Source organism: Aspergillus karnatakaensis (assembly GCF_047715665.1).
Source record: "Aspergillus karnatakaensis strain CBS 102800 unplaced genomic scaffold BJY04scaffold_71, whole genome shotgun sequence".
Taxonomy (NCBI): domain Eukaryota; kingdom Fungi; phylum Ascomycota; class Eurotiomycetes; order Eurotiales; family Aspergillaceae; genus Aspergillus; species Aspergillus karnatakaensis.
In genome coordinates, this window is record NW_027395783.1 from 66,932 (window position 1) to 87,677 (window position 20,746).

Genomic DNA, 20,746 nt, shown 5'->3' on the forward strand with positions numbered 1-20,746 from the left:
TATAATCTAGTTTAGGCAGTTAGTTTCTGCCTATAATATTATACTATCTTGCGCCCGATTAGTTCGTGATTAATTGGCTGTGAGTGTTTCTTAGCAAACAGAGGCTAGCATCGTAACAACCGAGCGGACCAGACAAACAAGGCAAACCGGGCACATCTGGAGCATGTGATTCCAGCCCAGCACGCGCAGGTTGGCAAGCGCGGCGCAACGCCCGTCAACCTTTAATTCCAGAGGTGAGGTAACTTTGATTCCATTCACGCAAAGGAGACACCATGAGCGGTGGCAATCACAACTCTATGCGCTAAGAGTCGATTGGGGGGTGCGGCACCTGGAAGTGTTGACGTATTTGTCAGCGATGGTTCCGCGGAGCACAACTGGTTGAATATCTTGCATAGTAGACACCCTGCGCTTTATCGGGGGCTTCAACATACCAAGATGACCCCGTATAAGCCTCCGAGAAAGGTCCGTGGCCTTCCGAGTCCCATTAATGCAAGAGGCTGAGCTGAAAACCTGTCTAGGCGTGCGATCTCTGCTATCGCAAAAAGATCAAATGTGATACACAGCGACCTCGTTGCTCCAACTGCCTAGTCTACGACTCGCCATGCACCTTCGAGGCTGTGAGCCGGAAACGGCGAGCCAGAAAACAGACGCTCAATAGTGAGGAAACTGAAGCGCTGCACTCTCGGTTGAAAGAGCTCGAGCAGAATCTTAGCCAAGCCCTTGCGAAAATCGAGCAGCTGGAGAGTAATAAACCGCGGAATCCTCGGTCGCCTAGCCAGTCACCTATCCTATTAGAGAGCCTCTTGCAGCGAGACGCGCAGCTTGGAGAGGCTTTTGACATTGGGGATAGACCGTCATTGGACTTGCCGCCTCTATATGAAGCGTTACCGGCGGTAGAAAGATACCTCGCAACGCTCAACTCGGTTCTTCCGCTTTTCCATCCCGGTCGATTACTCAATTCGCTCAAAGGCTTGTACGCGGCTCGAAGCCAGAGCCACTGCGCGACATGGGCAGCAATAAACGTGGTCCTCGCCCTCGCGCATTCGTCTCAAGCGAGCAGGCACATGGCGTCTCACTATCTCAATAAAGCCCAGATGGTGCTGACTGAGGTAATTATGGGCGAAGCCGATATCATCAACGTCCAAGTCCTTCTTGGACTAGCTCTGCTATTTCAAGCTGCCCGCGATCTGAAGCCGGCAGCAATGATAATCGCTATTGCTCTGCGTCTCGCACATGAGCTGGGGCTGCACTCTTCGGCGCGATCGGAAGGTCTTAATTCTTCGGCAACAATGGAGCGTAATCGGGTTTTCTGGATTGCGTATATCCTTGATAGAGACATCAGTCTGCGAACCGGGCAACCACCTGTACAGCTAGAGACCGATATCGACATCAACTTACCCCCAGCCGACCCCGAAGACGAAGCTGGGCTTGTTTTTGCAGGGGACGGCACTTCGCGCTTTAACTTCTTCCGTGCCCGTGTGCAACTAGCGAGAATCCAAGGCAAAGTTTACGAGAACATGTATTCCGTACGCGCCCGATCCCTGGACGTTCATCACAAAAACGACAATCTGGGAGAGCTTCGCCGGATGCTGGACGACTGGGTTTCACAAATCCCATGGCAGTTTCGACCAAACGCCGTCCCGCGTACCTGTGGTTCAGAGACGCTCAGGAGCTTTGGTGTTCTCTACTCCACCCACCTCGCCTGTCGAGCACTAATCTGTCGGGCTCATGCGATGGACCCGCCCTGGCTGCAAAGCCTGCAAGAATTCGGAGGGAAGACATTGCAGCGACGGATAACCGAGCCAGTGGCACTACCGCAGGGATGGCAAAAGCTCGTGACCGAATCTCGCGACTATATGAGACTGTTTATGGGTGTAGAGCGAAAGGACCCAGCGTTTATATGGTGAGTGAACCCAGTTCAATTCATGAAGATGAAGCTAAGAATCATTCTTCTATTACAGGATGACAGGGTGTACATACATAACCGGATCAATATGTCTCATTGCCAACAACATGCTCTACCCACACAATGATACTCTGAAATATGATCAGTGGCTGGCGGAACGTTCGTTGCCCCTTCTGGACGAGATGCTGCAACAGAAACCCTATGAGCCGCTGAGGAAGATACGAAACGCATGCCGGGAGCTACTTCAACTGGCTTATAACATTTCTCTGCAGAATGAGTTCCTTCAGTTTGAGCCCACTTTGTGGGAATAGCTTGGCTATTCTTCATGCTTAAAATTGGTGGAACGAGTTGTAGCCCAGTTCATATAGGTCGATAGATTTAACCAAATCGGAGGGCGGTATAAATATACAACCTACTGTACACGCATGAAGATATAATGTTGATTTTATATAGAGCATAAAGTGTAGCTGCGTGCCGCTGAGCAATTCCCCCGGGGTCGTATTGGAACACCGGAGGTGATGATACTCGATCTTCCTACCGACGACACCGATCGCGACAATAGTAGAGAGCTAATCAAGCAACGACAATCTGATGAGGAAATCAAGATGCTTAACCTTGGAACAGGTTCCGCGGAAGCACCAGCTTAACCTATCCATCAAGCGCGAATCCACCCCATTACCAAGCTTCTCCACCAAGAGAAATCAATCCGTCTCCCTGGACAAAGTATAAAATGGCCTGAAAATGTCCATCCAAAGCACTATAACCCCAATTCCATCATTTCATTCGATTCCGGAGAGCTATTATCCATCATGCCCTCATCAATCCCCCTCCCTCAGATCGTCTCCTTCACCAAAACCTGGCATAGCGAGCCCTACCCATTCATCTCCCCGACAAGACCCTCCCTCTCCGCAGCCGGCAAAAACGTCGTCATCACCGGCGGAGGCTCAGGGATCGGTAGAGCCACCGCAATCGCCTTCGCCCAAGCCGGCGCCAAATCCGTTGCTGTCCTCGGCCGTCGCCTCGGCCACCTCGAAGCCACCGCGGCGGCAGTCAAAGCATCTGTAGCCGATAGCACCTCGCCAACAGACACAAAAGTCCTCTACGAGACCGCAGACATCCGAAACCGCGAATCCATCTCCTCCGCCCTCGAGAAAATCGTGTCACAAGTCGGCAAAATCGACATCTTCGCCTCCAACGCCGGCGTCCTCCCCGCCGATGGCCCGGTCGTGGGGTATAGCGAGGATGAGCTTCGATACTGTTTCGACACGAACGTCATCGGCGCTTTTAACTCGCTGCAGGCGTTTCTGCCGTTAGCTGCGCCGGGCGCGAAGGTCTTCAATACAAGCTCTGGCATTGGGCATTGGACGCCGCAGCCCGAGGTGCCGGGTGTGTGGGCGTACGCGGCTGCGAAGATCGCGACGGTGAGGATGTTTGACTATTTTGCGGTGGAGAACCCGGATATCCATGTTGTGAATATTCAGCCGGGGATTATTGCGACGGAGGTGAATCCGAAGATTACTGTTGGGCCGGATACTGGTATGTTTAGATTTATGCTCATGGCTGCGGTTTCCACATTGTGAATTAGTCTAACTTATATCTAGTGGAGCTGCCTGCTCACTTCCTTGTGTGGCTTGCGTCGGACGAGGCGAGGTTTCTGAGGGATAAGTTTGTTTGGGCGAACTGGGATGCGGAGGAGCTGATTGCCAGGGCGGAGGAGATGCAGGATCCGTTGCTCCTGAAGGTGACTCTAAAGGGACTGGACATGTAATAGCAACGATATGGGTCACGATTGTTGGTGATGTTCAGCAAGGATCCTATTCTCAATCAATGCTCCGATTGAATACAGTACCCTAGAAAATGAGTGGCTATGGTTCGAAAGGTCTACCTATGTATACAACCAACGTCAGGGAATCAGGGCGGTTGTTGCCATGTTGAAAACTCACCTTAGGGTCTCTGCCTACCGTTGCATTCCAAATCACACATCTGTAGCTAAGAATGATAATGACAGCTTGGATCAAGTCTGCGTAGTGGTGAAATGGAAAATGGATTCCGAGCGGTTTTCGGCCATTCGCCGAACGAGGATATAAATGTTCGCAGCCAAGCACATTTCTCAGGATGGCCTCTTGCCGCATAGAAAGATGGATCTAATTCAGCAGCCGGAAGCACAGGGAGAAAAATGGCACTTTGCAGGCAACCTTTCCTCATTTCCAGACATACACGACGATCCAGATAGCAAATACCAAATCCAAACAGGATGCAGAACCCTGTGTATTCCTCGCTCAAAGCTACCGGAGAGAGCGCGGATGAGCCGATCAAATTTGGATGAACAGGTGCTAGTGTTCAAGTACAAGGGAAAAATCCATGCTATTGATAACGTGAGTTCTAGCAAAAATAAATCTCGTGCCTTGTTTGGATTCCCTCCTGGTGACTAAAAAGGGTCGCTCTAGAAATGCCCACACTCGTCCTTCCCACTATCGCAGGGCAGTATTGCTGATATTGAGGACGCCGGAGTCAACATTCGTTGTTTTCGGCATGGCTGGGCTTTTAACCTCCTCACTGGCCGGGGAGATCGTGGAAACATCAGGCTCGCGCTTTGGGACATTCAACTACGAGATCCGGTCGTCTGTACCACGCTGCATGAGAGTGACGGAAGTTCTGAGAAGGAAGTCTGGGTTCGGAGGCGAGTAGGTATAAAGGAATGACTACACCCAAGGGACATTGTAGCAGTGATACGTCTTGGGTGATTCCGACTGCATGATATTGTAGTCCTGTTTACTTGGGCAGGTGTGACGTGCTTAGCATGTTACGGCTATCATTCTATCTTGAGACAGTCGGTAGAGAATTATTCAGAGAGATGACAATTCCATAGCAAGACCTTCACCTATCCTAAGAGCTAGACCACCAACCTGCGGACTCGCAAGCTCACCATCCAAACTCCTCAAACTTGCCCTCATCATCCACAATGCTCAAGAACAACTCAGCATTGTTCCCCTCAACCGCGGCCCGTGCAATAACCCTTCCGCCCTCCTCCGCCTCCTTATGCCCTTGAAACCCCCCAAACGCCGTGCGACAATATCCCGGCTCAACCAGCACAGTCGCAATCTTCTCCTCCCGGAGCGCAATCATGTCAACCGCCGATATCATATTTAGGGCAGCCTTGCTACTGCGGTAGACAGGGAATTTGTAGTTCCACGCGTTGTACGGTGAGCGCTCTGTCAGCGCGACGCCGAACATGCCTAGTCCGCTGGTGACGGTGACGATGCGGCGCTGCGGGAATGTCGATGCGCGGAGGAGCGGGAGGAATGTCTCGTTCATGACGGCGACGCCAAAGACGTTTGTTTCGAAGACAGCGCGGAGGTCCTCGCGGAGTGTCGCGGTCTCGTCTGGGGAGCGGCTGATGCCGGCGTTGTTGACGAGGACGTCGATGTGGCCGAATTTCTCCTTGACGACGGCAGCTGCAGCGAGGATCGTCTCGTCTTTGTCCAGATCTATTACCACGGGGGTGAAATCTGCAAAGTCTGAGGCTGTGTCTCTTGCGATCGCTTTGACAGCCTCATCGGCTTTGGCTTGTGCGCGGGCGGCAACGATTAGGTGGTATGTCTTCTTGTGGGCGAGGGCCTTGAGGGCTTCGTGGCCGAGACCCTGGTTTCCGCCTGTAACGAGGATGACTGGCTTGGTAGACATGATGGGGAAGAAAGGGGATTGATAGTATGATCGCAGGATATGCTTCTGATGGGGGGTATATATATACCCGAAAGTTTCCCAATAGGGTAACCACTCTCTCATTCGCCAAAGCTCTTCTTTGCCCCGCATGGCGCTTGTTGATCCTTTGGGTTTTCCTGGTCAGGAACCAATCAAGTGGTATACGATCTATCATGAGGTCAGTTTTCAGGGCGCGCCCTTGTTTTCTAAAGTGAACATGCTTACATGGAAATAGGCCAACATATATGAACGGGGTGAATGCCCCTAGCCGGCCAGCACAGCTATTACTCACACCTTTACTACCTAATGGACCCGGTCCAGTTGCACCCCCGAAATCTGGATCGGCGGCCGGTTCAATTGTCAATTTCAGCCACCCATATAATATCTGTTTCGCTCTGGCTGCGGCTACGCTGAGTGATATCGATACCAAGAAGACCAAGGCCAAAGGGAAAACACAAACAACTGAATGTCATTGAGCAAATGAGCGACTAATGCTCAACAAGGGCTGGTGGCTAAACCAAAGAACCTGGCTATGGCGATAGATACAAAGAAATTGCAAGTCGAAACGGCCATCTCCCACATGCACAAAATCCCGTTCCCATCTCACCAGGTGAACTCACACGCTTCCTCTTTGGATAGATATCTAGATGACTATCCTACCAAAATCATGGCCAGGTGGGGCCGGGGAAGCCTGCAGGGCATGCAGCCCTTTTACTGGCCAGTAAGGAAAAGAGAGGAAGGAGCGGTAGAAGTGCAGACGCGGCCCTCGCCCTGGTTCTTGCATTCGACGTTGAGGTAGCCTTGTCCCCACTGGCCGGGCGAGAAGTAGCCGGACTCGCTGTATAGCAGGAAGATTAGCACGGAAACGCGTGCAATTCGCCCCTGTGGGAGGGAAGGTTACATATGGAGGTACGTACGTAATGTTGTTGCTGTGGAAAACATCAATCTGGAAGCTCGACAAGCCCGAGTCAAGAAGGTTAAAGCTGTACAGGGAGTCGCCGCACTGGGTGGAGGCGGAAGCATCGTAGCTGAGGACCGGGTTCTTGGCGGAGCAGGCGAGGTCGGTGGCGTCGTCGCCAGACAGCTTGAGGCTAACGTCGGTGACCTTGTAGTCTGCGTTGATGACGATTTTGACGTCTGTCACGGTGACGGTCTCATAGGAGCGAGCGGCGGGGCCGGCGGCGGCGAGGGCCGAAAAGCCGAGGATGGCGGTTGCGACGGCGGAGGTGAACTGCATTTTGGCGGTGGTAGAAGGAATGGGAGATTGGAGGATTGGAAGTAGGAATAGTGTGTTGGATCTGTTGTGGATGAGGAGCCAGATTAAGGGGGTCGAATGAGCCCTTTATATCTTTCTAGAGGAGTTCATTGGGGACCATTATGGCCGTTGGGAGTACAACAGAATTGGTAACAGAATCCCTTGTCAGATACCTTGATGGCAGAGCATACTTGGAATGGAGCCCTTAAAGCCCCATGAGCAATATACGTGTATGCAGTACATGACTAGCCGAAGAGGCCTGTCATTGTTCGAGGAGATGGCATTGGATAATGCCCTCTCCATTCTGTTCTGGGGGGGCAACATGCTTAGCAGACGACATGATGTAACTTGGTTCTTTCAATGTAATCGTGGGTTTATTCGAAACTGGCAGCAATTCCTTCCTTCGATTTTGCTAAACAGTCGGCCTGCGTCATAGTACACCAACTCCTCGCCGAAGTCCAGACTGAAGTAGTGTAATGATCCTGACAGTCTTTTAGCGAGCCCTAGCACAGTGGCACATGCGGACAGGACAGTTATCAGTGCTCACGATCTAGCCTAGACAAAATGAAACAGATGTACTCTTATCGCGCCGTAGGAAGGCCCTACACTATTACCTGCGCCATCTTCAGCTCCGAGTTCCTCGTGAGCAGCCAATAGGCTATGCAGCTGCAACAGGTCTGGCGGCCCGTTTCCCACCATCAGTTATACAATAGATTAAACGTGGATACAACAGTGCGAAGGGTTTAGCAAGGTCCTCAGCACCATCATCAGCAGTATATACAACAGTAGTATGAATTACGGTATGCATAGGGCTTGCCAAGGTCCTTGCCAATGTCCTGAATATGTGGCGGAGGCGAATGATGTATACATCACCCTTACCCAGGTCCTCATTTATGGCTTTCTCCCCAGAGCAGCATATCGAATTCTTTCACAGGATCAGGGGCTATGATGATATTCCCCACTGATAAACGGGATATCAAGAGAGAGAGGAAATATGGCCAATATGAGGAGCTAACCTGTAATATACCTCGTGGATTGGTCTACGGGGTTTTCTGGCTGTAGCAGAATGGAGCAAGTCGATTATTGTCTTTGTACTGCCAGCTGGATTTTTAAAGGCCACTGCCCAGTCCTCCCCTAGCGGGTTGCTAAACGCTCGGGATAGTCTCTATTCCGGACGTAACGACCTATAGTGATTTATCATATTTGATAATAGACTTTGCTGGATAATCCGGAGTAATACGGGGGAGGGGCTTGACGTGTGTCTATGCACATGGCGGCCTAGATCATGAATAGTCTTCCGATGAAGCTTCCTGACAGGCGAGAAAAGCCTCAAATCAAAGGGCGCTCTTGCCAGCCCGCGGTCTTAGACATCAGTACACATAGAGCCAGACCATGCCATTCAATAAGGGGGAGCAAGTCTAGTTTAAGCTTTTAGTTGGTCAAGAATTCGACGAGGCATCTGGAAATGAGTCTAACAGGGTATCTATCCTGTATGGACACGACGGAGGACTATCCTAAAACCTGTCGATTTAGGATATCTAATTTATCCCTTTCCATATTCACTCTCCCGTCTCAATCCCCAGATACATCATGCCCACTCCCTCAGAAAACATTCCCCTTGACCTGTTTCACAGTCCTCACATCCGTATTCCTCCAAATAGCCACCCCTACAAAGGCAACCACCCAAACCGCCGTGCCCGCAGTCAACATCATCTCCTGCGCATCCGCATACGCCCGCTGAATCGCAATCCTCGTTGGCGACCCAAGAGGATAAGAAATCTGCATCTCAATCGAGCCATAGATCATCAGGAAGTTTTCCATCTCCTCAGCCGGAAGATACATCGCAAGTCTAGTTGGGAAGATATCCTGCCAGATGACCCCCGCAACGGTCGCGCCAATTGCACCGCCGATACTCGAGAACATGCTCAACACTGCAACAACGGCAGCGATATGCTGGTGGGCCGCGGAACTCATCGCTGCAATTTGTGGTGTGGACGTCACGATCCCGCCAGAGAGCGACATGAAAACGAGACACATGATCGTGTACCCGATATCCTTGTCTGGAGTGCGGAAGTGGATCATTAAACCCATGAAGAGCACGTAGATGGGGATTGCGACGTATAGCGTAACAGCCTTATATCGGCCCGTAGCTTTGATGACAACCCCAACGCCAATGGCGGCGATGGCTCCACCAACGCTGTAGGCGTTCGCGACGTAGCTTGCTTTCGTGACTGAAAGGTCGTTGACGGCTTGTAGGTAAGAGGTGAACATGGCGAACCAACAGTAGTAGGAAATAAAGAGCGTGATACCGAGGAGACATGCGCCGACCATGTTTCTGTCGAGGAGGAGGGAGAAGGGCATGAAGGTGACTGGGGCGAAGAATCTTTCCCATAGTGCGAAGAGGATTAGCAAGACGACGCCAAAGACGAGAAGACATATTATCAGTGGGGAGCGCCAGCCATCAGCTTGGAGGGCGTAGAGGTTGAAAGGCAGGAGGAATAAGGCGAGGCCTGCGGTTATGAGGAGGAGGCCGATGGCGTCGAATTCGCGAGCGTAGTGGAGGAACGATTGCAGGGGTGTGCGGGTGCTCTTGTCGATGATGAAGACGCCTTCCTTCTTCGCTTTGTTGGAGTTCCAGACGAGCAGGCCGAAGAGGGGGAGGCACAGGATGGGGATGGCAATGCAGAGGAAGCCGAAGCACCATCTCCAGCCGGGGCCGGCGAGGAAGGCGTCTGAGATGGGGCCGCCGAGCCAGATTGTTGCGATGGTGGGTGATGATGCGAGTCCTGTCATGAGGGCACGGTTGTGAAGAGCTGTTGTGTCGGCGATGAAGATGCCGACGGTATAGAGGAGGGAGTTGTTGCCGACGGTCCAGAAGACCTGAGCAGCGGCGTACATCTCCACGCTATCCGTTGCAGCCATCATGATCAGTCCGACGGTAGTGATAACTAGGGCTAATGCATAACCATGAGGTCGGCCGAAAATGTCCAGGATCTTTGCGATGGTCAGGTTGCAGACGCCGCCGATGACGCCGCTGAGGATGCCGACGGTTGGGGTCAGGGAATGTAGCATAAATGCTGAAGTGACATAGGGAGCTAACGACACTGAGACATTTTGCTGCATGAGCATCACGAAGTAGACGATCCAAATGAGGATGTAGGCGATGATGCGGGTGGTTTTTGTCCAGACAGTCGCAATGGCCTCAACCTCTCGGACACCAGCCTGGAGGGTTGTGGAGTCATTGGCGACCTCCTGCACAACGGCGTGCTCGACATCCTTAGCATCGCGTTGAAAGAGCTGGGCGGTCATTATGTCTTGTAGTGTCTGGAGAGCACGCACGGTAAACCAGGAGGGACAGAAATTCCTCGCAGGGGGGCCGGGTTATATGAGAGCTGGAAGCTGCAGGTCTGGCGTGACCAGACAAGACGAAGATATCAAGCATGGAGTTTGCTCTGCAGGATGAACCAATGGTAATTAACTCAATCTCACTCAAGCTCGAGGGCTAGAAAGCCCTAATCTGGTGGATTCTGCCCCTTAGCGTGCTTCAGCACTTGGCAAGTCCGGCTCTGACAGATGTCCTGACATTCAGCTGTCTATCATCTCTTTCTTTCTTGTCTCCATTGACATGGGCTGGGAAATTAAGAAGTTCTTGATACGCAGAAGATCAACCCCGTTCCGTGCTCTATAGTGACGACCTTGTCCACCCTCTACCAATCCTCTAATTTAGACCCTTTCCGCCCCAACTGCTACACGAGTCAGTCATTTTCCGACCTATCTACCTTGCCTTGGAGAGATGAAAGTATCAGGTCAGTTGGTACTTTACTGGTGGAGCCCACTTGATTGATGGTCGCCGTATACCCAACCGCCATTGACCGGAACCTCGCACTCTGCAGCACCAAGCCTAAGGACTACTAAAGCTCTCGCTCCTGCTGGCTCCTCATTCGTTGGGTCATTTCACCAGTACCGCCGTAGTACTGATTTGGTCCACGTGGTTCGATTCCACAATCCGGACCAGACACCGCAGGGTTTGGGAGAAATAAAGGGTCATGGAAATTATAGTCGGAAATACAATATACAGCGCAGTCAATCGGTCATAGTAATAACCAATAATAGTGTAGAAATAGGTATAGCAGGTAGTGGGCATCTTTATCTCCTTCTGTTATTGTGGGAAACAGGTCCAGTTGGTGCTGCCGTTCATCACAGACAACTCAAACTCCAGAGTGGAAAGATGCAGCAATTTAACCTAAAGATTAACCCCAACATATTCAGTGCAGTTAAAAGATGCCTCAGGATGAGACTCTTTCTTCTACGTTCACGCAGTACCAGGCTCCAAGACATCTCCTTCGTCCGCTGAATCTATCCAAAGCTTACCTTGGTTATGTGACAGCGACTGCATCTATAGCCTAACTATATGAATGTATGTAGAGCCCAGCTCTGTCTTGTAGCACACCTGATATAAGCCCCACCTCGTCATCTGTGTCAGGGAATCAAATGCATGGAATCAGCGCGTCATATACGGATAGAAGCCGAGCACCAATGACTCTGGCCGCATCTGAATCACGATGTCTGCCCTCGCGCGACTTGGGAGCCAAGAACGGACCTGTATATTGTTCCGCGTGATCTACAGTGTGATAGCTATGGTATCCTTACCTTATTCTGCAATCGAAAGCCTGCGCGAATACGGGCCGGGCTATCCGACAAGTCAGATCTGTTATAATCTACCCATGGATCAATCCATGTTCGGAGGACTACCCTTACATCAGAACGCGAAATATAACTGCAAGCGGTTCTTCCTAAACACTACATCTAGCGGGCAAACTACTCACCCGTTGACCCTCGCCATCCCTTTGGAGCCACATGCTGGTACCCCCGCAGCGCCGATCTGCCGGCTGATCTAGATCCAGTCCTACTCTCCGGCGCACTGGTGAGAAATACCTCGCCACTGGCCTGCCGCAATGCAAGGTCCCGTAACCGGTTTAAGAGAACAAACTCGAGCTTGAGCTTGATTCCATATACACAAGGCTTGAACGCCCCTTGTAGGTGGAATTTGTTGGCGCAGTGCATGCAGAGCAAGATAATGTCGAGTACTCTTATCAGTATATTGGCACAAACAAGCTGGGCGAACATTGATTTGTGCTCTGATATTCCGACAGGGGAGGCAATACTAACGGGAGGAACCGTTGGCGGAGGTAGTTTCTTGTCTGGAGGTCGTATAGAATGCAAAGGCTAGCTTCCTGGACGCTGAAGGCGATAAGCTGGACTCTTTCCCAGATGAGGTTTGCGGATGTGAGGCGAGGAGTCGTGGTTTGCTTGAAGATAGGACGAATTAGTACGAGGACAGGAAAGCACGATATTTTGTTGCCACATCCTGTATCTATCGCCGGAACCGTGTATTCAACCGTGACAAGGTGGACGCGGCAATCACAATGCAGCTACCACGACACAGCCGAGGTTATGCCGAGTCGACAGATTACAATTTGGGCAAGATATTTATTCCAAAGGGCGTGCTCCGTCGATCGCTGTCAACCCTGGGGAAGGTAGCACTGAGGCTGCATTGCAACCTGCAATGTACGCTGCCGAGTCAGGTTAGAGTTTGCGCGTTCGAGACGGCAAACGCAGCTCGAGTGCCAGCAGCGGAGGAGGTGGAGCAGCGGTGAGAAGTTAATCGGTGTTTTCCCTGTCTAGTCTAGCATAGCCCAGAAGCCGTGCATAGGCGGTTCTTTGTTCTGAGGCGCAGATCCATCAGCATGTTGGCTAATCCCGAGGTCACCGTTGGCCCTTAACCTGTCAGACACAAAGAACGATTCCTAGCGCCCTCTTGTTTTGCGAATAACAAAACTACTATTGACGACCAGCGTCGGTCGAGAAATACCCAACAATGCCACATGAAACTACCGGTCACTGCCCAATCCAAGCTCAGGGTATGGCAATTTTTACAGCTTAACCGTTTGCTCTGCGCGAGGACAGACCAGCTAGAAGACTTTCCGCGGCGCCAGAACGGTGCCATGACACCAGATTAACAGCAGGTGTATTCTACGGTCGATCCCTGGCCTCACACCAGCAATCAGAAGCGCATATCTTCCCACCCCTATGCGCCAGCGACTGACTAGCAGTGATGTGCTACCATTTGTCACCTTCTCAGGCGCTAAGGCTGCGACAGAACCGCCAGTCCTATTGGATACGTGTGCACGTCATATCGAACTATCGATGAGATGCGTTCCGGCGTTGTTGCGGGGTCGCTCGGTCTGTGTTTTCGAGATAGTGTAGCCAAGCTCAAGGGCCCCGACCGGAATATGGCAAATAGCAGCAAGGCATGATTCTACCGTAATAGCGCGTAGCCCTCTCGTGGCCACTGTAGTGTAGATGGGCGGGTCTTAGGTGAGCTCGCAGCATCGCATACGTAAGGCAGATATCTTAATCTCGTTGCTCTGAGCTATTAAGACCGTAAAGTAAATTTTGAGTGGACAAATGTCGTCCTCATTATGTGAAGAGTAATTCGGCCGCTTAGTTAGAGCGCTGAAATGGAAAAATGTTGCGCACAACTATGTATATTTCATTATAGCGGAATGGCTTCGCCGCGTTGGTGTGGCCATGTGACTTCAAAGCTCCACAAATTGACAAATCTGGTCGGTTATCAACCTGCGATTGTGTATAATATGACCCACAGAGTCCTGCAATACACGTTCCGTAATAGTTCCTAGGCAGTAGCTACGATATGCGACAAGGACAGTTACAAACTGGAGCCTGGTAGGGCGGAACGGGTACTCGAGAGAGGAGCGCTGCTGCTAGCAAGGAGAAACAAACAACTTGTCTGCAGAATAGTATCAAAGTGAAAGCCAATCAACAATAGCTCAAGTCTCATCGTTGCTCTCAGCAGGAACAAGGGTTAAAGACCCCCTCTCCAAACGCGGTACCATGCCATGAACTACATCGGTAGTGAAGTTTCCAATCCCAAAGATCTCCGCACCCTGGCCCATCCGTATCGCAGTGAGAACCTCCATCTCCGCCTCGTCCTCGTCACCGTGACTGGCCTTCATGAGCTTCTCCAGCTCTGCTGGATCGTGCGCATCCTCGAGCATAGACAGGATACTCGGATCCAGCGCCTTGGCGAGGAAATCGATCGTCTTGGAGAATTCGGCTTGGGTGATGTTGTTGGATATCTCGACCGTGCCTTGAATTACTGTATTACGGACTGGTTAGTCTTTAGAATGACTGAGGTGATGTAGAGGGCACGCACCCGGCCTGAAGATCTCAAACGCCCTGTCAAAGTCGCCTTCGCCAAAGTCACTGAGTACATCCTGCCTCTGATTCCGCATCTGCTTGTATGAACCGAGGACGACAAGCAAGAATCTAGCGAAGCCCGAGCCGACCTTGGTAGAATGCCACCTGCCTGCAACTTCCTCGGATACATCGCCTCTAATGCTAGCTGCGATGGTGGTCCCTGCGGATAGCCCGCCGGTTAAGGCGAGATGCACACCAGAGGAGAAAAAGGGGTCGATGAAGCATCCTGCGTCGCCAATAATGCGGGCGTAGGGAAGCGCGTAGGTGGTGCTGGAGTAGGAGTAATCGCTTGCCGTCTGGACGCTGGAGACTCTCTTATCAGCAGATGTCTGATGGAGAATACCCGCAAGCATAGGTGCAGAGGTGAGGGCATCCTCGTAGTAAGCGTCAATATCGCCCAGCGCAGCCTTCTTCTGCGTTGCAATATCTTGGTTGCGGACGATTCCTACGGAGGTTCTCCCGTCGTGCAGGGGGATGAACCACGCCCAACCGCTTTCATCTGCATGGATCACCTATTAGCAAGATATAATTGATGCTAAGGAGGCGGAGCGGACGCACCGTTTAGCGCCTCGAAAAACGGCGAATTCTCCCTCTTCGTCCCCCCGCCGTACTTGCCCGCATCGCGATAATACGCCCAGTGCGCAACGTTCTTCAGCGTCTTGCTGTACTGCCGGTTCTTCAAATACTTGGTACTAAGCAGTCCTGCCCTCCCGCTTGCATCAACAAGGTACTCAAACTGTATGGTGCCAACAGCACCAATGTCGTCGTCTTTGCGCGCGTAGGTCGCAGAGACAGGCCTGCCGATACTTTCACCGGCTGCCGAGGCATCAATCGTGGTAGGGTCGAATTGAATCTCGGTGACCCTAACCCCGTCAAAGACCGCCGCGCCGCTTTTCTTTGCATGGTTGAACATGATTTCGTCTGCTTCGGACCGGATTACGTTCCAGGTGTAGTTCTCTGGACCGCCGGCAAGAAGGAAGTCGGACCCTGCAGACTCTAGGTTAGTACTATACCCTAGTTTTCATCTAGAAACGTACAGCCTTCTTTGTTTCCAGGCGTCATTCTAAATGCCGCGCCGGCCTGCACGGGACAATCCATCAGTCACCAACGTTTTCTCTGCAGTGGAAAAGAGGACGCACCTTCTTTGTGAATCCACGAGCTTTGAATTCCTCGTCGAGGTCGATGAACTTGAGATAATGACGGAGTGATGGCAGCATGCTCTCGCCGATATGGTAGCGGGGGAATTTCTCTGCTTCCAGGAGAACCGTGTCGATTCCCTCGCGGGCTAGGACGGAGGCTGTGTACGAGCCGCCAGGCCCTCCGCCTATTACAAGGACGGTGCATCTGGATGGGATGGACATGTTGTCTGGGTATGTCGATGAGGCCTTACACGACAAGTATGTAGGGTATGAGCAAAGGAGATGGTGGGTGATTGTGGTGCAGTACAGCTCCTACACTGGCAACGGGCTGAGTAGAGGTCTTTATATTGAGCCTTACGCAGATCACGAAGTAAGGAAATGTGTTCATAAAAGAGCATAATTCCTGGAGCTTTGGGCGTTACTGTCTCACCAGACCGGAGTAGGTAGGCTCGAGCGGAAGGTCTCCATGGCACCGAGATGACCGGCGCAGGGATGGACCCTGGAAAAGCATATTGCTGAAGAGCAAATACCAAGAGGGACCATCTATCGACTCCGAAGGTCTATAGCAGCATATTCCTAATTGGTACAGATAGTTACACGATCGTCGGCCTTGACAAGCCAGTTACACCATCCATCCATTCGGCCTGCATGTCATAGCTCGCAGTTACGCAACCCGACAACCAACCCCCCGGTTTTTTGAGTTTGTGCAAGGCTTTCTGCTGGCGGGTCTAGCGGAAGCCATTCAGTGTCTGCCAGATATCTGGCCTTAAGATACGGAAAGGCTGCCGAAGGAAGTACGTGGTCATTAGAGGGCGGGCGGTGGATATGTTAGTTAGACGCAGTGTTTATCCTGCTCATTAGGATGATGGTTGTCAGCTCTTCCAGCGCCCCGCGCTCGTATTCGCGGGAGATCAGCTTATCGCCTCTAAACTTAATTCCAGCTCTGGACTCCGAAGCTCTTGCGCCGTCATTGCACTCGGTTGGTTGGTTGTGGAGGACGACAGACAACAACTCAAAGTCTGATTCTCGTGGGACGAGGTCAGCTGTCTGAAGGGGTGAGCCTTCCATTAGACCTTGTCTTGGATCTGTCGGAGATGGACTATAGCAGCTAACGGTAAGGCCGCATGCAGGGCATAAGTGTGATGAGTTCATCGCAAGAAGCTTCTACAATGATATCATTATTTCAGTCGATATGGGACACTTTGATAGGAGCCAGCCATTCCATCTCAATTATTGCCATATCTTGGTTCCGGTGTTGATCTGCCGTTGCTCCTGCATGCTTTTTCCCAGGGCTTCGTACAGAGGCGCAATCCTAGTGGCCAGCAGCCTCTATGCAATGGGGACCCTTGCAGACCCGAGTACGAGTTTCGTCCCGGCAAGATCGCCCTCCGAACGTGACGTCCAGATGAACGATAAAGTGCGAGCTCATCCCCAGGTGCGCAGTGGCCAAGCGTACGACAGATGGCCTCTAGAGTCCAGACTATGCTACGCACGGCCCATTGGATAGCCACTCGCCATGGATAACCATCCTGATCTATGGCCTCAGCCACATCATTCCATCATTACGGCAGATGACACTGCAGTGTAACTAGAGCTTCCATCCTGCATGAACCTGCGGGATGACCTCTTGTTTGCTTCTTGTTACTCCGCTCCAAGGAAACACTCAGCGTAATGCACAATCTCGGCCGTTCAACTTCCGGACTTCGGACGTCTCTATAGAGTAACCACAGCCTTGCTCAGCGTAGTACTCTCAATACTGCCGCTCTTCGGACTGGACCCTTGGAGGGCGAGTGGGGTATACAACATGTCCGACTCCGTACTACCTTGCTGCAAAGTGCGAATCTGACGGGAATTCGCCACAGGTAAGCACTAAGCCGGACCCCGCCGTCGGGAAACGAGGGGCAAGTTTTGTTCTGTCAAGTAAATTGAATTGCCGATATAGTCGCCGCATCACTGGGGCCTTATAGATTGCCCCTATGACCGAATAAACCGGGATAGATTGCTCTACCACGGCAAAAATCATGGATATCAAGGAGAAATCGCGAAACATTGCGTGTGATCGGCGCAGCGCCTGTGATCGATGTCGAGGGCAAAAGCTTCGATGCGTGAGATCTAGCAGCATGCATGCGGCGCTTGATAAAAAGTGCGAGCGCTGCCGCAAGGCAGGTGCCGACTGTGTGAATACTCTTGCGCGGGAGCGAAAGGTGGCCAATGCAGCGCGAGGCTCAAGTGCGCTGCTACCGGCGTCAAAGTACTGTTCCTCTCATCACATCAAGCCAGTTTCAGGTGATCCACAGGCTGTGGAAAGACCCAGCGAATGCTCCAGCAGTGTCATAGAAACAAGTACACCGAGATGCCAAGCCTGTCTTGAGGGTACGAAAACGACAGGCAATGTTGAGCCGCCAAACAGATGTCTTCAGTGTGATCATGACTTTGATACGGCCCCAGATATGAGAGACACATCAGACTCCTCTGGTGTTATGGGTATTACATGTGCGGCCGAGAACGCGGCCTTCGAGACGGGTATCGAAGTTGACGACGGACCGACTGACTACGACTTGGAGCTGTTGTTGAATCTGGAGGCCTACGCGGAGGGTCAGCAAGACTCGGGATGCATGATCGAAGACCCTCAAGCTACACCACGCCACCACATGGTAATGGTGGAAGCGGCGGTAGGAGAGATCCTTGCTGCCACCGTGAAAACCTCGACGGACGACATCCTGCTTCGACTGTCGTCACTTACCTCGGAAGTCATAGCGGACTTCTGCCGAATTAACGCGGTTTGCCTATCTGATATTCTATCCTACGACTCTCACCCGACAACTGTTGCCTGCCATAGCGACAGCAGAAATGTCATCGGAACAGTTATGGCCCGCTCTCAGAGTTTTCTTGATATCCTAGAGCTCTTGAGGGGTGGCGAGACCTTTCAAAAGTCGCCCACCAACTCCGAATGCTCATACCGGGAGACATTGCATGATTTTCCATTTGGCTGCCTGAGCAGTAACGACATTCCCAACCCACGGCAATCTCCTTTTCCGGATCATCTTCTCGCCATTCAAAGCGCACCCCCCGACATGCCTACTACCCTGACTATCCTATCTTGTTACACCTGGCTCTTGCGAACATACGACATGATCTTCACCGAGCTCTACATCTCACTCATGCCCTCACCTCAGCCGGCATCCCAAGCTCTACCTACCATATTACCGGGCCTGCAGATTGGCGGATTCGGCCTTGACAATCACCAGGATTTCCAGATCGAGATTCTCCTGCAACTGAGCTCCAGAATGATATGGCGAATCGAGTCGGCGTTGGGGCTCAGTCTAGCCTCTGATCCTGCAAGTCTCGACACACCCACGTATACTGACGGCGAATGCCCACAGACCGTCATCGCGGTTGGGGCAATATCTGCGTGGATGGGTATCCTACAACACCAGTTCACAGCGGATCATGGTGCGAGCTGGAGACCACACATGTTGAGACAGACAATGCGGCGGATCCAGGATGTACTAAGGATTAAGAAGATCTAGCGAGATAATCACAGCACGTATCCTGCCATGCCAACAAGCACGTCTTTCTGCCACATAATAAAAGACACCGAAATTACATGTATTCAAGGCTGTGACAAAAGCACCACAAGCCTCTGCCCCGAAACCCCTTTGTTCTTGAGCATCTCCAATCCTTCTAGTATCCCCTGCCACTTACCATCTATCACCCTGACGGGATGAGCCCTCAGCCGCCTCTCGTCTAATAACTTCTGAATCTGCGCGTAAAACGCAATCCCAAACGCCCGCTTCTCAGCGTCCGCCTCAAACCCATACCCGTTTGGCAGGGGGCTATGACTCCCGATGATCGCCGGCCCCATGATAAATGCCGGCTCCACGGAGGGGCGAGTATGGTTCATGGGCTGCCAGGCCTCGAGGGCAATGTAACGGCCTCCGGCCCTTCCAATGGCCCGGTAGCAAATCCGCTGGGTAGGGGCCTCGACTATGGGATCAAGAACATATTCAAGGTCATTGTTCGTGTGCTGTCGGATCTCCTCGCCGCAGGTGGGCGAGTGGTAGTCGAAGACAGTGTCAGCGCCGTACGACTTGACCAGGGCAAAGTTGTGGGGAGAGCAGGTGACTATTGGCTTGTGTCCGTATCTGTTGGATTATCATGATTAGCCCCGTTCCTCCTGATTATTGCGAATATCATACGTACATCCTCAGAAGCTGAATCGCCATCGTCCCCACAGATGTACTACCCGCATAAACAAGAACCTCCTCCGCATCTTCTGCCGTCACAGGATTCTCAGGCGAGCCCGAAAGCTCCATCCCCCCTTTCCAGAATAGCGCCAGCCCCAGCGTCGCAATCCCACTACACCCGATTGCTGCCGCTGTCTCCCAGCTCATACCCTGCGGCTTCCGGAACACAAGCTCCGGATCAGCGCGCAGATATTCCGCAAACGCACCAGACTGTGGATCAACAGGGTTCGCGCCGTGGCAGGCGCCGAATATTGCGTCGCCGACTTTCCAAGCTGGCTTCGTGGGGAGATTTGCCACTTCAGAACCTATTGAGACTATGATCCCGGCGTAGTCGGTTCCATTGACAACGCCTTCGCAAGGGAAGCGCGAGGGCATTTTCCAGTCGCAGTGGTTGAGGGCTACGGCGATAACGCGCACAAGCATGCGGTCTGCGGGGATATGAGGCAGGGGCGCCGAGGGGGTGAGTTTGAGCGTGCCATTGGCGGTTTGGATGTATGCGGTTTGGGTCTTGGGGAGGAGTGGCGGTGGCATGTTTGCGATTAAGACCTCCATTTGTATATTCTTGATCAGTCAGATGAAGATGAAACAGGAGTTTTAATTTACGAGCTACACACTCCGAGTCTATACGTCAGGCGCTGAACCATGACTTCATGGTACGGCGATGATCAGTCCCTATCCACCGACAGCAGCCCGAACTGGTGCACAATTAATGCATTCGGTCTCGGGCTACTCGGCAACGAGAAGGAAAGTATTCGGACTCGGAGGAATAGCCGAAGATTTAAGCCGAATTTGCAAGTCTGAAGAGTCGGGGTTATTTGCAGTCGGTAAGGGTATGGGTAGTGGCATCTACTTGCCAACACTTTTCGAACAATCGAACGCCCCAACCACCATCTCATCAAAATATTCCACCTCTATACCTGACTGAATTTATCTAAGGCCTAGCCATGTACGCTGCCGTGGTCGCGCTATCTGCCCTCTTCAGCGGCGCGATTGCCAGCGCGTGGGAATACAATTTCCCCGGCCACTGGGAAGCCCAATGGCCTCTCAGCAACGCTGCCATTACCACAGGCGAAAACGGGACGCAGATCCAGTGCACAACGAGCCACATAACCGCCTTCGAAATGGCCAAGCCAGGTTCCCCAATCTCCCTCTCCACGAACCCGCTAGACGACTTCGAAGTGCCCAAAATCACGCCCCTCAACGGCAGCGTCACAGA

At 52.1% G+C, this 20,746-nt stretch overlaps 8 protein-coding genes across 8 annotated transcripts; 3 read left to right on the plus strand and 5 right to left on the minus strand.

Moving 5' to 3' along the window:
* Nucleotides 1-238: 238 nt before the first annotated feature.
* On the plus strand, nt 239-2,217 carry BJY04DRAFT_231957 (transcription factor domain-containing protein; the record flags this gene model as incomplete). Its single annotated transcript, XM_073719657.1, has 3 exons — nt 239-462; nt 519-1,903; nt 1,962-2,217. Exons 1-3 carry the CDS (start codon nt 436-438, stop codon nt 2,215-2,217), a joined length of 1,668 nt encoding a protein of 555 aa, XP_073565946.1. The 5' UTR covers nt 239-435.
* A 498-nt stretch (nt 2,218-2,715) lies between these two features.
* On the plus strand, nt 2,716-3,674 carry BJY04DRAFT_210794 (SDR family NAD(P)-dependent oxidoreductase; the record flags this gene model as incomplete). Its single annotated transcript, XM_073714309.1, has 2 exons — nt 2,716-3,442; nt 3,508-3,674. 2 exons carry the CDS (start codon nt 2,716-2,718, stop codon nt 3,672-3,674), a joined length of 894 nt encoding a protein of 297 aa, XP_073565947.1.
* Nucleotides 3,675-4,828: 1,154 nt separating this feature from the next.
* On the minus strand, nt 4,829-5,591 carry BJY04DRAFT_231959 (uncharacterized protein; the record flags this gene model as incomplete). The annotated part of the gene is made up of 1 exon (XM_073719658.1): nt 4,829-5,591. A coding segment is annotated over one exon (763 nt), but the record flags the coding sequence as incomplete, so codon positions are not given.
* Nucleotides 5,592-6,319: 728 nt separating this feature from the next.
* BJY04DRAFT_223357 (uncharacterized protein) lies at nt 6,320-6,845 on the minus strand (the record flags this gene model as incomplete). Its single annotated transcript, XM_073717671.1, has 2 exons — nt 6,320-6,446; nt 6,526-6,845. 2 exons carry the CDS (start codon nt 6,843-6,845, stop codon nt 6,320-6,322), a joined length of 447 nt encoding a protein of 148 aa, XP_073565949.1.
* A 1,620-nt stretch (nt 6,846-8,465) lies between these two features.
* Nucleotides 8,466-10,172, minus strand: BJY04DRAFT_231961 (major facilitator superfamily domain-containing protein; the record flags this gene model as incomplete). The annotated part of the gene is made up of 1 exon (XM_073719659.1): nt 8,466-10,172. The coding sequence occupies one exon, from the start codon at nt 10,170-10,172 to the stop codon at nt 8,466-8,468; it is 1,707 nt and encodes a 568-aa protein (XP_073565950.1).
* A 3,542-nt stretch (nt 10,173-13,714) lies between these two features.
* BJY04DRAFT_223359 (NAD(P)/FAD-dependent oxidoreductase) lies at nt 13,715-15,505 on the minus strand (the record flags this gene model as incomplete). The annotated part of the gene is made up of 5 exons (XM_073717672.1): nt 13,715-14,043; nt 14,101-14,643; nt 14,703-15,131; nt 15,182-15,224; nt 15,284-15,505. The coding sequence occupies 5 exons, from the start codon at nt 15,503-15,505 to the stop codon at nt 13,715-13,717; spliced, it is 1,566 nt and encodes a 521-aa protein (XP_073565951.1).
* A 1,542-nt stretch (nt 15,506-17,047) lies between these two features.
* BJY04DRAFT_147988 (Zn(II)2Cys6 transcription factor domain-containing protein) lies at nt 17,048-18,864 on the plus strand. The gene has a single exon (XM_073708821.1). The coding sequence runs from the start codon at nt 17,305-17,307 to the stop codon at nt 18,811-18,813; it is 1,509 nt and encodes a 502-aa protein (XP_073565952.1). The 5' UTR covers nt 17,048-17,304; the 3' UTR covers nt 18,814-18,864.
* Nucleotides 18,865-18,896: 32 nt separating this feature from the next.
* On the minus strand, nt 18,897-20,061 carry BJY04DRAFT_210798 (zinc-binding alcohol dehydrogenase family protein; the record flags this gene model as incomplete). The annotated part of the gene is made up of 2 exons (XM_073714310.1): nt 18,897-19,428; nt 19,487-20,061. 2 exons carry the CDS (start codon nt 20,059-20,061, stop codon nt 18,897-18,899), a joined length of 1,107 nt encoding a protein of 368 aa, XP_073565953.1.
* Between the last annotated feature and the right edge of the window lie 685 nt (nt 20,062-20,746).

Bases quoted from the DNA above. Each gene is read 5' to 3' on its own strand.
- BJY04DRAFT_147988 (XM_073708821.1), top strand. From the start codon at position 17,305: ATGGATATCAAGGAGAAATCGCGAAACATTGCGTGTGATCGGCGCAGC.